Here is a 16,189-nt window from a genome sequence, read left to right as displayed (position 1 = left end):
CATACAAGGAACATATATACAAAGAAAAGTTTTAAAGGTCTCTGAATCCTTAGAGCTCTGGCAGGAAGGAAGAGGTTCTGGAGCTGAGATGTTTTCCTTGCCCAGAACCTGCTAGAAGACTGCAGTGTGAAGAATAAAGTGTGAGCACGTGTGTACACATCATATGATCTCAACGAGCCTGAAATAGAGCCATTCACCTGGATTTGGATCTACCACGTGGGGCATCAACACTAGTCCCTGTGCAACCTGTGATAGATGGGAAGCTTGGATCTCTGCCCACAGCCGAGAATACAAATCTAGAATGGAATAAAATATTTAAGCACACACTATTCCAGCTTTATAAATTTCTTCAGGAAATTCAGAGTTGTGGCTCTGCTGAAATTTTGCACAAGACACATGCAATAAACAAAGTTTCAGAGAATACTGAGTTCCCTTTCATTATTTATGCAAACACTATGAATTCTGAACCTGAGGTATGAGGCCCACATTGTTCTACATCTCTTCTAAAAAGGTTTAATTCTGGCCTCTGCAAGAGTGATTTAAAGGAATTAGGAAGACAATGCTAACAATTATTTTGGGAGAGATAAAATGTAAGAAAAACTTAAGTCTTTCAAAATGGACAGAAGTAGGTCACTATGGAGTCTGAGGGAAGTAGATGCATACACATTGAGAATAGTGTGCCCCTTGTTTGTACGGAAAATAGGAGAACTACACACTTAATTATAGAATCTAAAAGTGAGTACGACTTGTAAACCTCCTCTTAAATTGATTCTTCCCACATCCCTTCCTCTTACACACACACACACACACACACACACACGTACGTACACACATACAGACACACACATACAGAGCAGCTTAGTAGAGAATCAATGTAAAACAAACTCGTCCCTAGGGAAAGCCTACTGCCAAAGCATCTGGACTCTGCTTCCAGACGGCGTTTAACAAGTTCCTATCGCTTCCAGACCTCACCAGGGCAGCCCTGCTTCAAAAGGAATTTAATTTTTCTTTGCACAAACAAATATTGGATCTCCCATGGCCACTGGATGAGAAGAATATGTCAATACTAGAGAGACAGGTCTTCTACGACTTTTCTTTAGGGAATAAAGAGATTGTTTTCAGATCTCATTAACCTTTTATGTTCTTGGAACACAGCCCATGGTAATCTCTGAAAGACAGGTGCGGCTCAAGTGTGTTTTCCTACTGTTAAAAAGCAAAATAAATTCAACAAAGATAGCTCATATCAGTGGGTAAACAGATTTTTTTAATAACTAGGCTCACATAACAACAGCCTGTAAGAAAATAGAAATCTTACATCATATGCAAAAATTAATTCCAGATGGACTGAAGACATATTTGAAAATTTCAAATCTTCCTAAACCATCTGAAAGACTACACACACAATCTATGTTTCTGGGTGGATTTTCTTAATCAGGATTAAAGATGTCTATCTGTGTAAAAGTTAAAATTTGTTAAATGGAATAATACATGGTCAGCAGATACAATAAGTGTAAATAAAAATGTCCCCAGAGAATGCAAATCCTACCTAGAAGGGTGGTGAAATGACTTAGTGGTTGAAGGCCCTTGCTGCCAAGCTTGATGATCTGAGTTCATTCCCCGAGACCCTCACAAAAAAGTGAGAGAACAGACTCCTACAAGTGTCCTCTGCCCTCCATATGCACACACCATGCTCTGTATGCACCTACACACACACACACACACACGTTGATTCACAGAGAAGAAATTTATGTATGTATGTAACAATAAGACCTTATTTCACTTACATCCATTAAGCTGGTAAGAACATCTTAAACTAAGGTTGACACAGCCTTGGGGAAGTGGTATTCCCACACGAGAATGTGACAGAGCAAGAATTGTGCGAGACTTCTCGGACTTCATCTTATCAGCCCTCATTAAATCAAACCCACTCACTCTATCATCTGGGCTTTGAATCTGATGTGAGACTCATTCTTTTCTCCCCCACTGCAAAGTTTGCTGCTTGATTGCAACATCATAACATTTGGGAAGACGATGATATGAGAGGTTAGGTAGGGAGGAGCAGACATAAACTAGAAGATTCTGGAAAACAGTGAAATCAATGACAAGGAGGTTTGGAGAGCTAATTACCGGGATTTCCAATCAAAGAGAATGAAGCTGGGTGTGGTGGTGCACACTTTTAATCCTTTTTTAATAAAAGTAGTCAACTTTTATTAAACAGTGACAGGATTGCGTACGTGTCTGGGTAAATTGTGACACCGGGTGAATGCAGAGCAAGTATGAAGAACACACACTGAATTAAGTTAGATTACAATCTGCTGGTTTGAATAAGAATGGTCCCATAGATATATCTGAATGCGTAGTCACCAATGAGTGGCACTATTTGAAAGGATTAGAAGAATTAGGAGGTGTGGCCTTGATGGAGGAAGTGTGTCCCTGGGGGTGGGCTTTCAGAAGCATGCCAAGCTCAGATCTCGCTCTGCCTGTAGATCAGGATGCAGTTCTCAGCTACTTCTCCCACACCGCGCCTGCCTGCTGCCATGCTCCCCACCATGATCGTAACGGACTGACTCTCTGAAACCGGGAGCAAAGCCCCAATTAAATGTTTTCTTTTATAAGAGCTGCCTTGATCATGGTGTCTCTTCACAGCAATAAGACAATGACTAAGACAAATGGGCAGGCAAGGTGTCAAGGGTAGGAAGACTTGACGTAAAGGATGAAATAAGCTAGGTGAAGGTCACCACTCTCTAGACTCTGCTTAGCCTGAAACTCCTTCGATATCAGAGTACTAAACTGTGCATAAGCTACTCAGTTACTCTCTTCCAGCGGAGTCTAAGAAGACCAAAGGGTGAGGACGGAAGGGAGAACAAAAGGAGAGACACAGAGGCTGGGATGAGCTTGCTCAGCCGCCATGTAGTAAATTTGAGGCTTTTCCTCTGGCAATAAAAGATTCTCTTTCAAAACTGTCACCTCTCCACTCTGATAGAAACAGCTGCTTGTAAAGCCCTTCAGTGCAAAGTTGGCAGACTGAGACAATATTTTACTTTCTGTCAATCACTGGCTGAGAGGCCTGAGCCAGGCTTTCCTGACTCCCTTCTCCACAGACAGCATGGTGAAGACAGCGTTTGCACAGATGTTCACCAGGAGACAATGGCACTCAAGCTCTTGCATCTGCTCGTCCCCACGTCTTGAAGTACCCTGCTGTCATTCACCCTGCGGTACCAGTGCTTACACTCATGGCTGTAACACGCTGGAACCATGTTCTGGCTCACCCGGCTGGCCCACACAGCACTTTGGGCATGTTATGGATTACATGCAAAAAAGGAGGCATGCGGTATTTTTAAATAATCATAACTATTCAATTACAAAAACAGAGGCAACGACTATTTAACAGTTAAAAAAAATGGAAAGAAAATTTAGAAAATGACAAACTTCTGATAAACTTGAGATTATCCATAAATACTCCATAGAAAACAACATAAAGTGCATTAAGACTTTTGTTATTATGATCACAAGATCTTTGCAAAATTTTTTTAATTGAATAAAAATCCCAGGAAATTCACATAAAAATTAATTATTGAAGCTAATTTAACTGTAACCAAAGAAACACTAATGCAAATGAAAAAAAGTATTTTTTTTTAAATTATCTAAATTAACAGAGAATAAGAAATGACATTCAAAATGACAAGTTTACTCATCATGGGCTCAACCAGTGGTTCTCAACCTGTGGGTCATGGCCCCCTTTTGGAAGCCACATCAGATAGCCAACATATCAGATATTTATATTATAATCCATAACAGTAGCAAAATTACAGTTATGAAGTAGCAACGAAAATAACTATTGGTTGGTGGTCATCATAACATGTGGAACTGTATGAAAAGGTGAAAGCATTGGGAAGGTTGGGAACCATGGGTCTAAACATTCCTAGCTGTGATTTACCAACACCTCATAATCTAAAAGCAACACTTTTGCTTCTGGGAGCCTCAAAGAATAATATGATAAGAAACTGACCAACGTAAATACAAAAATGTTCTCAAAAACAGCACACTCAAAAGGCATGTCTTACAGCAGGAAAATGGTGAAAAAAAACTAATGATGATTTACTGGCAAGGCACAAGTCCGTTAATGTTAATAATTCTACCTTCCAGAAATAATGAAGAATAACGCAGCAGTGTGCAAGTCTGAGTGATGTATAGGCTGGTCCCACGTTTACATGTATTTTCTTTACATTCCACATCTGTCTTACATATCTGCCTAATACCAGTTGTTATCTAACAACCAATATGATCTTTGAGTTTAAAGCCAATATTCACTCTGCCTTCTTTTTCTATATTTTCAAAATTGCCTGTAACAATGAAAATAGAAAATGCCGTTTTAATTACAACTGTCACATCTTTCTGGTCAAGGGACCAGAATAGGGGGAAAACGTCTCTCAAATATTATATAGCTAATCCCACGAGTGCATCAGTCAGAGAGAAAGTGAAGAGTGTACAAGTGGAAGCAAGAATAAGGTGGGGTGTGCTGTAGCCACCGATCCCAACCAATACATAAGTCTTCGTAGAATAAGGTGGGGTGTGCTGTAGCCACCCATCCTAACCAATACATAAGTCTTCGTAGAATAAGGTGGGGTGTGCTGTAGCCACCGATCCTAATAAATGCATAACCCTTTGTAGAATAAGGTGGGGTGTGCCGCAGCCACAGTTCCTACAGATGCATAACTCTTCAAGGCCTACTTTTGGTACAGCATTCTCAGCTCTAATGACGAGTTTCTTGGCTGGGGATGCAGCTCATGGTAGATTACTTGCCTAGCATGTGTAAATCCTAATTACCACCCCCCAACAAACAAGCAAGCAAGCAAACAGGCTTCTTAAATACAAGGGAGATCTCAGGGACCTACGGCTGCTCTAAAACCCTTATGAGTAACAGGCGGTCCCTCATGCCCAGTGCACCCATCTCTTGCCATAGGGACCCTCAGTCAGAAGTCAGACTTCAACTCTGCCTTCTGACACTTCCATGCCAACGTGCCAACGTCCTGACCAATGAGATGTGAGCAAGATGTGGCAAGGAACTAGAACATACCCCTTGGCCCTTCTTGCTCTGTGAGCCGCAGACAAAATAGCTTACGGTTCCAGCAGCCATTCAGAACCATGAGGTCACCTTGACAGTGACAACAGCCTGAAGCGGGCAAAGCAGAAAGACAGAGGAACGGTGTAAATTTTCAACTCTGAACCTGGCGCGTCAGTCCTGGACAACACACCAATAGGCTTTTCCATGTTGTGTAAGTCCCTGTGTGGTGTGTGTGTGTGTGTATGTGTAATTTTCAACTTGTGATGCATGACTGAAATTAACCTTGACTGATATACATAACTATGATAAATGAGCTTCTGAAGTCACTGCCAAACCTAACTTCTGACTCCATCTTAACTGACCAAAACATGGGACCAAAATAAACAGAAAAAAATAAGGGCAGCCTCTTAACACAGCTTTCTGTTCCTTGTTATTTTTAAGTAGGTAATTTGAACCTTCCAGGGCACTGCGCTCTCACACATGCACATGTGCCTCTCTCTCAACTAATTAAGTTGCTTTTTAACTTGGGCCTGGAGTTGACTGATTTTGCGGGATGCCCCAAGGTAAAAATGAATGTTGAATTCTTCTAAATGTGAACACCCTGAAACTGTCTGAAATAAGAGCTGAGAGCATGAGACTAAGGCTCAGAAATGACGCAGGAGTGGGCATATGCTAGTCCCTTGGTTCTGACTCTAGGAACCAAGGTGACTCTAGGAGAAGGTAATTGAAAGTGAGCATCACTTACAGAAGAAACAGCGTCTGCAGAGACAGATGATCATGTGTCATGAAAGGTTTTCTCAGAAATTGTTCAACCTTTTTATGAATGGAAGACAGTCTCCACAATAGCCAGTGTTCATACTGCCTAAACGCAAGTAGACGTGATCAAACGCAACAAAAATAACACAAAGGGGGTGACTCTTGACTGTTATTTTGAGATATATAAATCTAGCCCCTTGATAGAAAAATAGCATGTTTCATTTCCAACATTTTGAAATTTGTTATTAAAGAAACTATCACCTTAATAAAGAAAATAAAAGTGTGTGGCTGAAGAAAACTTTCTATCGTGCTCAGAAAATTAACCAGCACACACAACCTCTCTAAACCTTTCCCACTCCCAACAATCCTCAGTGCATGCTCAGTGTTACCCAGAATAACAAACATCTCCACAGTGGGAAGGAATTCATACTGCATTTTAAATTCAATAACATGGTACTTATTAAACAACCATTAAGCCATCCAAGTCCAAGTGGTGTTTAAATACTTCAATCTGGGTTTAACAATTAGCAGAATCAATTACAATGACTTGCCCCTGTATTGTAAGGCAATTCATCCACAGTCCTGCAAAGGGCTTGAGAGTGTTGTTTTTCCTTCCTTTCCTATGACAGAATACTCCTTCAAGGGCATAAAAGGAAACTCATTGTCTGGGATTAAGACACTACAGTCAGTTTTATGGCTATTCTAGGAAGAGACAACTGCTTCAAATTAGCAACTATAGTCTTGTGGCACATTTGAACCAAGTGGTTTGCTTTGCTAAGAAATAAAATTGCTAGTGTCCATGATGAGATCCTGGGCAGTTAGAGAGATGGTTACCTCACTGGGCCTTTCTAGAGGTAAGAGATGACCGGTTTCAAGGATTACAGCATTCTAGTACAAACAAGGGGATCACGTGAGCACTATGACGTCAAAGTTTTAAAATCCAAAGGCACGTCCCCATGCAACATGGACAGTCACCTTCATGTTAGCAGTTGATTTATTTAGTCAGTAAACTTTTATTTAGCCTAAAAATAAGTCACAGTTTCTAAAAAGAATTTACTTAAAATACTATAACTAACAGCTCCATAAACCACTGTCTTATAAATTATGATGGTCTATGAGTTTCTTATTTTTCTTGTTGCTTGCCTAGAAGGTTGATTCTAATTTATAAACTTAATAATATAATATCTGCCTCAAATGGGACAAGGTGAACTGCAGATGTCTAAGGCCACACAGTTACTAACACTGAGATTTGCTCATTCATTTGTTAAATGCTTACCCAGAGTCTCCCATATGATGGGGTCTGTGTGAGGAACTGAGAGATAATAAAAAGAGTTCTAGGTAACATTAACCTGAAGTTGGGGAAAAGATTCTTGTGGATTTCAGAGTAGAAGTGGGTAGGGAAGTGGGGGAGGCTTATACTTCATGGAAGAATTAATTTCTAGAAATGTAAAATGTTTTAGCCGATATTTTGCATCTTCTTCAAGAATGATAAAATATGTAACCATGAATGGGAGTTACTTTTCATTTTGTACATAAGAGCTGGTGTACTAAAGACTGAGGGTCCTGTTAAGACCAGAGGGGAGTTTATGAGTCTTCCACGAGCTGTGGTTTAGTAAGTGAAAAGACAGATCCCTCAGGGATAGCCAACAAAAATAAATGAGTTTACAAGCTGGCCTACAAGAACTGGCTATTTTAGTAAGGCAGCCAATGAGAGAAAGAGACCCAAAATACTCCCTCTTCAACTCATGATGCAGACGATCACAACAGTCGAAGCATTTTCCCAGATTCTCAACGCCAGTGTGGAAATGCATTTCATGTAAGACTTTCAAAACAACCACGGTTCTCGAATACAAAGACACTAAAGTAGCTATGGCCACCCTCGCCTCTTGGATCTAAATGTTTATCACCTTCCACTGCCTAAGACAACATCCTCTCCCATCCTGAGTTCATCACTTTTAGACATGACCAGTAATCAGAGTAAGGGAGAACTAGGAAAACCTAGAAGTATACAGTGCATGAGAGAACATTAAACCGGCTTTCCCACCATGTACCTTATATACAAAAGTAACTATAGGCACTAAAAAGACCACTGATAGCCAAACCATGTAAACATACACTCAAATGTTTAAATGCCTCAGCTCATTACTTTGGTACCACATGACTGGATTCAGTTAAAAATCCTTCCTGACTTCAGCCTCTCTTGGCCCAATCTTGAGTTAGTTTATAACACTTTCACACTGATGAAGACTTAGTTCTTTTTATAACCTGCAGATGTCTAGGTATCTATAATTCCCAGAAGGAACCAGGCTCAGCCACTTGGAGCATTTCTGTTCCGCCCTCTACTATATAAGTGTACTATAATCTATTGTTTCTGCTCCTTCTGCACTCCCAATGATATGTGCAGAAGCCTCCCTTTGAGAGCATATAAGCATCTCTATGCCAATCTTAAATATGCATATATGATATTATGCAATACACATGTTATTCATATATGCTATTTACATTAACGCCCCAAATAAGTAGATACACAAGACTGCTGGCTCCAAAGTTTTTCTCACTCCTATAATTCTAATATCTACAATAGGGCATTACGTAGTATAGTCTTAAAGAATATTAGTTAATATTATAGACCCATTTACAAGACGCATCAGAGGCAGGTATGTCTATTTTTCCTCCATGAAAAAAAACTACAAATGAAAGAAATGAAGAAACCTGATCAAGATTGTACAAGAGAGTTCTTGACTCCAAATTCAACATCATTTAGCATCATTTTTATCTTCCCTGGGCTTATATATGCACTCTTTATATTGGAAATACAGACTGCCAGAGAGAAAAGAAGCCCTAGATAAGTATATACGTCTTCTGGGGCAATATTTTTATGTTGCTAGTTTAACAAAGCAACATTACACAGACACACACACACACACATCAATCACAGAGCACCGTGTCAGAACTTACATGAATTTCAAAGGCAGAGCATGGATTTAGAAGGATCTCTGACATTTGCAAGCAGCCATTTGGAGCCCACTGGGGGGTCTAATTGTTCATATTTCTGCTTCTACAGTCTCAGGTGCATAACTGATAAAAGCCACAGAACAACTCCGCACAATGCTAAACCCAAGTTCCCACTACCCAATACCCCAAGGTACAGAATCAGAATGGACTTCCCCATAGCTAATACAATAGTTAATTTCAATAGTCAGCTTGACTGGATTAAGAAACATGACCAGACTTATTACTGAGACACGCTTGGGGTGTATATGTTAGCTTTTTTCCAGAAAGAATCAGCTACAGGGACTTACTCTGAATGTGGGAGGCACCACACTCGGGGCTGGGATCCAATCTGAAAACAAAAGTGAAGAAGAAAGCCATCCAGGTGTCTCCAATCCCTCTCTGCTTCCTGATCGCAGGGATGTGAGCAAGCAGCTTCCCCAAGCTCCTGCAACCACAGCGCATGCCCCCATCACCAGGCCTTCCTCCCAGGATGACTAACACCCCTCAGACTGTGAGCCACAGTTAACCTTGTCTTCCTTAAGTTGCTTCTGGCTCGATACTGGGTCCCAGAGGGGACAGAGTAACTAATACAATGAGGCAGGAGACTAGAACTCTTTTATTTACCTGTCTCCAACTCATATCGCCTTCTTTTTTCCTCTCTCCGTCATTTTCTGCAGCCTTGAACTTCCTTTTCCTTTTGGAAAACAAAGCCTTGACCTCTTTTTTACTATCCTTGTACCAGCATTCTTCAAACTGGTCAAAGGTAAAACCAACTATTTCCAAGTTTCCTCAAAACTACAGGCCAGTGTATTTCCAGATTCCTCACTTATAAAGCTACTTATTTAAAAGGCATTCTGCTTGGGCCATGACTACGGTGGAAGGACTTCTCTCCTGCGGAGACCACGTCTGTGATGATGGAAGCTGCTCTTCACCTACCCCTCAATGGTCCTTTACCCACGAAATTCCAGTAACTCCTATGTGATGTTTTCTCCCAGATCTTTCTCAAATACACTGGCCGGGGTACAGAGATCGCAAGAGGATAAGCAAAGGAGACAACAGAAATACTGGTGCATATCGAGGGGTGAAAGTCTCCAATATCTGAGTGATAATTTTTCTACCTCAAGAAATTCTGTCTATGCTGTGAGGGGTGTCTCAGGAATGAGCCCAGGGCCTCTTGCATGCCAGGTAAGTACTCTATCACTAAACAATATGCCCAGCCCTAATCCTTTCTTTACTAAATGCTCTGATGGGTAAAGGTGCTTGCCACAAAAGCCTGATGCCCTGGGTTCAAGCCCCAGAGCTGACATAAAGAAGTATGAAAGGAGAAATCCCATAGCACACGGCTGTCCCCTGACCTCTACACACACACACCATGCATGCCCCATCACAGAATAACATTGTCTCATTTTATTTTATTGACATCTGGAAACCTTCAAATTCTGAAGTCTTATGGTTAAAAAAGTACAAAATTTTATATTTAAATTTACTTTCTGTTTCAGAACTTGTCGCAGAAGTGATCAATAAAGCCATTGGCTCTATGGGGACAGGTACCTGCTGCCAAGCCTGATCCCTGGGGTCTACCAGGTAGAAGGAGAGAAGCAATGCCTACAGGCTGTCCTCTGACCTCCACACTCACATCAGGGGACAAACATACACACACATACACATGTACACACAAAACAAATGTGATAAAAAATATGAAATATTGGGAATCAAATAAAGATTTTACTAGAGCTTTTGAAATAACTATGTTTCTTAAAATGTGAATATTATAAAATACAAAGCATTCTTTGCATTGAAAGCAAAGATGAAAACTTTTAAAGAACAAGTTTAAAATGTGTTTAGGGCACAGGAGTTCATGCAGTCTTTAAGGAAGAGAGAGAGGGGAAGCAAGGGAGAAAGGAAGGACTGGGAAAAGGGGGAGGGAGGATGGAGGAACAGGGGGAGGAGAAAAGGAAACTCTGAGCTAGGACTTCTGCAAGATGAACTGAAAATGGGCAGCTTCTTCAGACCTGGTTTTAGGCATGGACTGCTGGAATGGAGCAAGAGTTAATATTTCTGGTTCTGAATGAATCTGTGGACTCTGATCCTACAAAGAATTTACAAGACTATAACCATTTAGAATACCTAACAGTGAGCTAATCAATACCTGGGGTCGGCCTGGCTGAGTGCAGCCATGCTATCAGCCCTCCCAGGGAGAACCACTACACAGGCTTTCCTTTTGGGTTCCCAGGGAGAACCACTACACAGGCTTTCCTTTTGGGTTCCCAGGGAGAACCACTATACAGGCTTTTCTTTTGGGTTCCCCAGAAAGACTTGGGGGGGGACCCAGGAAGTCTCACCAATTATATTTACCACTCAAAGACAAATTTCTTCACAGGAGAGCTAGCAAGATGGTTCAGTAGATAAAGGCACTTGCTGCCAAGTCTGATGACCCGAGTTCCATCCCCCACGTGGTGGGAAGAGAGAACTGACTCCCACGAGTTGTCCTCTGACCATCACATATGCACACACACACACACACACACACACACACACACACACAAATGTAATTTAAAATTTCCATCATTGAGCCGGGCCCGTAGTGGCACACACCTTTAATCCCAGCAGGCAGATCTCTGAGTTCAAGGCCAGCCTGGTCTACAAGAGCTAGTTCCAGGATAGGCAGCAAAAACCCTATCACAAAAATCAAAAACAAAAACAAACACACACACAAAAAAACAACCAACAAAAAAAAAAATTCCATCGTTGAACATATCAAGTTGAATGCATCTAACTGGCCTGTCTCAAGCAAAGAATTGGAAAATTCTTTACATATTGTAGAGTTACTACTTTTTAAATAGTAAATGTACAAGGAAGCTATTTGAGCAGATACAAATGCAAGCCCCAAACACCACTTGTTTCCTGCACCTTCCCTCTCTCTCCTTCTAGAACTTCCCGTCTTCCCTTCTCAGCCACTCACTCCTTTGGGAAGCAGAAAGGCATCCTCTTACGATGGATGACTCCAGCACTGACTTCGGTGCCTACACCACTTTAAAAACTGACTTTCTGGTCCTCAAGCTTTCAGACACAGTGAGGCTATTTAGAGCAGAAGTCAGACCCGCCCCATCCCACTGCCTCTCTGCAGGAGCCTGTGATAAGGGGCAGCACAGAAGCTGCTGGAAACCCCACTGCTCATTCTGAATTTCATTGCTCAAGTTCTCTGTGTCCAGGCCCCCTAAATCCTTAAAGTAGGGCTGCTGAGGAGCAGAAACAATGCGTGCAACATGTGGAAACACGCCTACATACAGCAGGCTCCGATGATCAACACTGACCCAACTCCAACTTCCAGCGTTCTTTCACGACAGCTTAAAGGTGGCCCCTATCTTCCTCTTGGCATAATGTCAACTTGTGGCATGTCTTTTCCATTTCTTTCTGGTTTCTTTTAAAGCAAATGATTTGTAAAAATTACTACTTTTCCTGTCTAAGCAGATGTTTGTGTGTCCGTATGTGTCTAAAATATTCCCGTAGCATTAAAACTGGGCAAAAAAATACACACCAGATTAGGACTCTACAAAGCCTGTGAGTTTACCAGGGGCATTTAAAACTATGCTAGCAAAGCCCTTAACCTGTCCTCAGTACTGCAGTGAAACTTGTTAATGTAAAGAATCTATGGTTTGGCTCTTTTAAAGTCTACCCAAATTAAATTGTTAAAATAACTTGTCCCCCATCCCATCAGATTAGCAAAGATTTAAGAAGTAAACAAAGAGTAAACTACCATAGTAAGGGTATGGGCCAGTGGTATTCCCACAATGCCTATGTTTGCATGAGTAACCCTTGGTCTTGAGAGCAATGGCAAGTGTATCACAGTTTTAAAGGGATTCGCATATGCTTTCAGCAAGGTAGGAATACATTCTCACCCCCAAAAGAAGCCGACGTATAGGAATGCTTATTATCTCAGGATTTACAAGTATTAAAGAGGGAGAAGTAGAAGAAGAAGGAGAAGAAGAAGCAGCAGCAACTTTAGGTCCATCAACGAGTAGATATAAACACAATTTAATGTCCACCTATAGGGAACCATATATATATATATTATAGCCATTCCCATCGAATATCATGCAGCTATTAAAATCTATGCTAACAAAAAGGAGATGGCATTGGTTAATAAATAACCAGGGACACAGTAGTACTGGCTACAAGTATGACTTTGGTGTGCGGAAGTGCTCCTCAAGTGGAAATCGCAAGAGGAATTTACAATAAAGAACTAGAATTACACATGGTAATCAAAATCCATCCCAAGGCTTGAAAGGACACAGTGTTAAGACTTGCAGCCCACATCCTAATTTGAAAAGAAGTGTGGGGTGAGCTCAGTGCTGATTCAGCTCCTTTTAATGAATGACAGGGATAGGAAAGTGGATAATGAGACTAAGAGTTGTGTCTGAGGCTCATACACAGCCTCTTTGCACTTTGACTTGGAGGAAGGCTGAGTGATTTGCATACTATATGCACCAGTGCTCGTTTGCCTAGCTAGGAAGTTTTGGCAGAGTTTGCAGTGATGAGGGAAGGTCTGGAAATGGAAAGGTAAAGATTCACAACCTGCCAAAACATACAGTTTTGCTCAGGGACGGAGGAAATGAAACTGTGCACGCACACGCACAAACACACACACACACACACACACCATACACACACCTGCAGATACATACTAAAAAACAACACACTTCGCCACCCCCATGCTAAGCAGACATGCCTCAATATGCCAGCTGTCCTCACCTCGATTCAACAGTTATTATCATCGTACACTTCGTTCTTAGTTTATAAACTCCCAAGTTATTCCCAGTGCCCAGCACAACCACCACCACCAACCAGACACCAGTGTTGTTCTCCTGATCTCACAACTTTCCTCTATGTTAATTCTCTTGTCAGCGTTTCCAGTGTCTAACCTAACCCCACAGACTAGCAATAGAGTAAGTCTTCCTTGGGGACATCTGTGTGTCTCCTGTAAAACACTCTTTTACTCTAGAAAGCAAGGAGTAAGGCAAGTGTCTGTGGCTGCAAGAAAGGTTATCTTCTGCTCAAACCTGTTTTAATCGGACTTGCGTGTGACCGAGGCTCTATCTATACACTGCCTGCTGCCAGCCCGGGTCCCGCTGCCCTACAGCAAAGCAGACTTCTCCCTACAATCTGAAATCCCAAGAAGCTAACCCGGTGAAGTTACAGTGCAAAAAAACAGACACCATTTAAAATGTCCCCGCCAATGTCACAACTCTCAAACATAAAGGTGTCCACTTGACTGACAGTAGCGATCTACATATTTGTTTGCAGATGTCACCGTGCAGAATAATCTGTGTGTGTGTGTGTGGGGGGGGTATTCTTGGCTGTTTTCTTGTGGTCAGTTTCAGGAAATACAGGCATTTCTTGGTTCAGAGCTCAGATTGCAAATCAATATGTTTTAGTGGCTTAAAATATTTTTTTCTAAGCTGGAAGCGCGCTAAGCTAATAATTAACCGTGAGCATACCATCACTTCTGTTAAAGACATTTTCTGCACACAACCCTAAATCACTCGTTGTTGTGTTAAACAGAATAGACGAGCTGTAATAAAAGCTCTCCAAGAAACGTGATCGTTTTCATTGGGTCACCCGGGAGCTTTTCTGCAGCTTCTTGGCAGACATAGAGCGGGCCGGTTGGAGAGAGCACCCCAAACAAGATACCACCCAGAGCCCAATTATTTTTGTCAGAAAGTTGCCTAAGATAACTTCAGGGTTCCCAGATTGAGTAATTCTTGCGTCCAAGGTTACAATCTGCAGGTTTCCACGATGTTGGTTTTTTTTTAAGGTGCCCTTATTGACTGCACTACAAGGGTTCTGATTTGCACCTCTCTGACGGCGGCGGCTGCTGGGGGGAATGAAGAGCAACGCGCCAGGGCTGCGGCAGCCTCGCAGGCCAAGTAGACGGCTAGGGGCGATCACTACCCCCTCCCCGGTCCCACCCTTCCTGGCACCCGCGCGCCCCGCCGGTACTCACCGCTGTCCAGCCGCGCGATCTGGGGCAGCCGGTAGGTGCTGACCAGCAGGTCGAGCGGCACAGCCACTGGGCTCCACTTCACATCCTTGAGGCTGCAGCCCAACGAGGGCACCGGGTCCATCTTCCCCGCCTCCCCCGGCCCCGCGCTCCCTCTCCCGCTCCACCGCTGGCTGGCGGGCGGCTTTGCTCTCCCGCCGCGGGCAGCCTGGCAGCGAGGCACAGCGGCGGGGACGCCGGCGCCCGGCTTCAGCGGCCACACCGAGGCATGGCTGGCGTCCCGCGCCCTCAAGCCAGGGGAGCACTGCAGGCGGTCCGGCTGGCTGCGGCGCCTCCCGCTCCGCCTCCCCTGGCCCCGGCTCTGCAGCTGCGGCGGCCGGCCGCCCGCCTCCTCCTCCTCGGCCCCCTCCTAGCCTCCGCCTCGAGCACAGTGTGAGGAGGAGCCGCGGGTCCGAGGAACGCCATAGCAGCGCTCCCGGCACTGACTAATCAACAAGGTGCAAGGGACGCCTGCGCAGCCCGCCCCGGCACCGCCTCCGTGCCCGCCTCCCACCGAGGACTCCGCCTCCGTGGGGCACAGGCTCCGCCTCCTCACCTCGGGCCTCGCCTCTTTGGCTCGGATTCCACGCCTCTAGCTCCACCTCTCAGGGGCGCCGGCTTCACCTCCTTGGAGCTCGGGCTCCACCACTAGCTCCGCCTACCTTCGAGTAGGTTCAATCTCCCACACGTCCCGCCCCCATATAACCACGCCTTCTTCTAGCTCCGCCTTCCTCCACCTAGCCCCGCCTCCCCGGCCACAACTCCCGCAGGCCCCGCCTCCCTCGCTCCGCCTTCCGCACATTTCTCTTGCTGGGAGCTCAGCCTACTCCAAGGCGGCTCCCGGGACTGCGGTGCCCGCTCGGCTGCTCTCCGCAAGCTTTGGCTCTCGCTCCCCCGTCCGACCGCTCGCGCGCCCTGCAGCTTCGCCCAGCGCGTCCTTCCCGGAGCCCGCGGTGCAGTGCTCTTCGGGGTCTGCAGTGGAGAACTCTAATGTTGCCTCTGGCCAGCTGCAGGTTCTCCTGGCTTTAGGGACCCTGCCTAGCCTTCCACGGTGCTTTTTACTCAACTCTACAGACAGAGCTGGAAGTTTCTGTAATCAGCTCAAGTGTGCGAGGCAGGATGCAAAAGTGCCTTAAACGCAGAAAGCTGGGGAGTATCACCTTCCAGGAAGCTACCCTCCTCCGATGTGCAGAGGGAAAGGGCCGCGAGGTTTTCTGAAAATCGGAGATAAATTCCCTTTCTTAAACATGCTACCAGGACTTTTGGGTATGTCACAAAACGACACAGCTCTTGGGAGGCGGTGCTAATAATCATCCCACAGGTTGCTTTCCATC

The 16,189-nt window shown here is 43.8% G+C and overlaps 1 protein-coding gene across 2 annotated transcripts in view; it reads right to left on the bottom strand.

The window, feature by feature from the left end:
- Positions 1-15,296, bottom strand: part of Garem1 (GRB2 associated regulator of MAPK1 subtype 1) — a 174,963-nt gene extending 159,667 nt beyond the window's left edge. For both annotated transcript variants that reach the window (XM_050134912.1, XM_050134914.1), the window contains exon 1: positions 14,820-15,296. In XM_050134912.1, coding sequence (XP_049990869.1) covers positions 14,820-14,940 — 121 coding nt within the window. In that variant the 5' untranslated portion in view covers positions 14,941-15,296. The remainder of the gene's footprint in view (positions 1-14,819) is intronic.
- Between the last annotated feature and the right edge of the window lie 893 nt (positions 15,297-16,189).

This window comes from Alexandromys fortis, unplaced genomic scaffold, assembly GCF_014885135.2.
Source record: "Alexandromys fortis isolate MF-2015 unplaced genomic scaffold, M_Fortis_MF-2015_v1.1 scaffold_25, whole genome shotgun sequence".
Classification (NCBI taxonomy): Eukaryota; Metazoa; Chordata; class Mammalia; order Rodentia; family Cricetidae; genus Alexandromys; species Alexandromys fortis.
The sequence above is the reverse complement of the archived record's forward strand: the minus strand, read 5'-3'. Positions and strand labels throughout refer to the sequence as shown.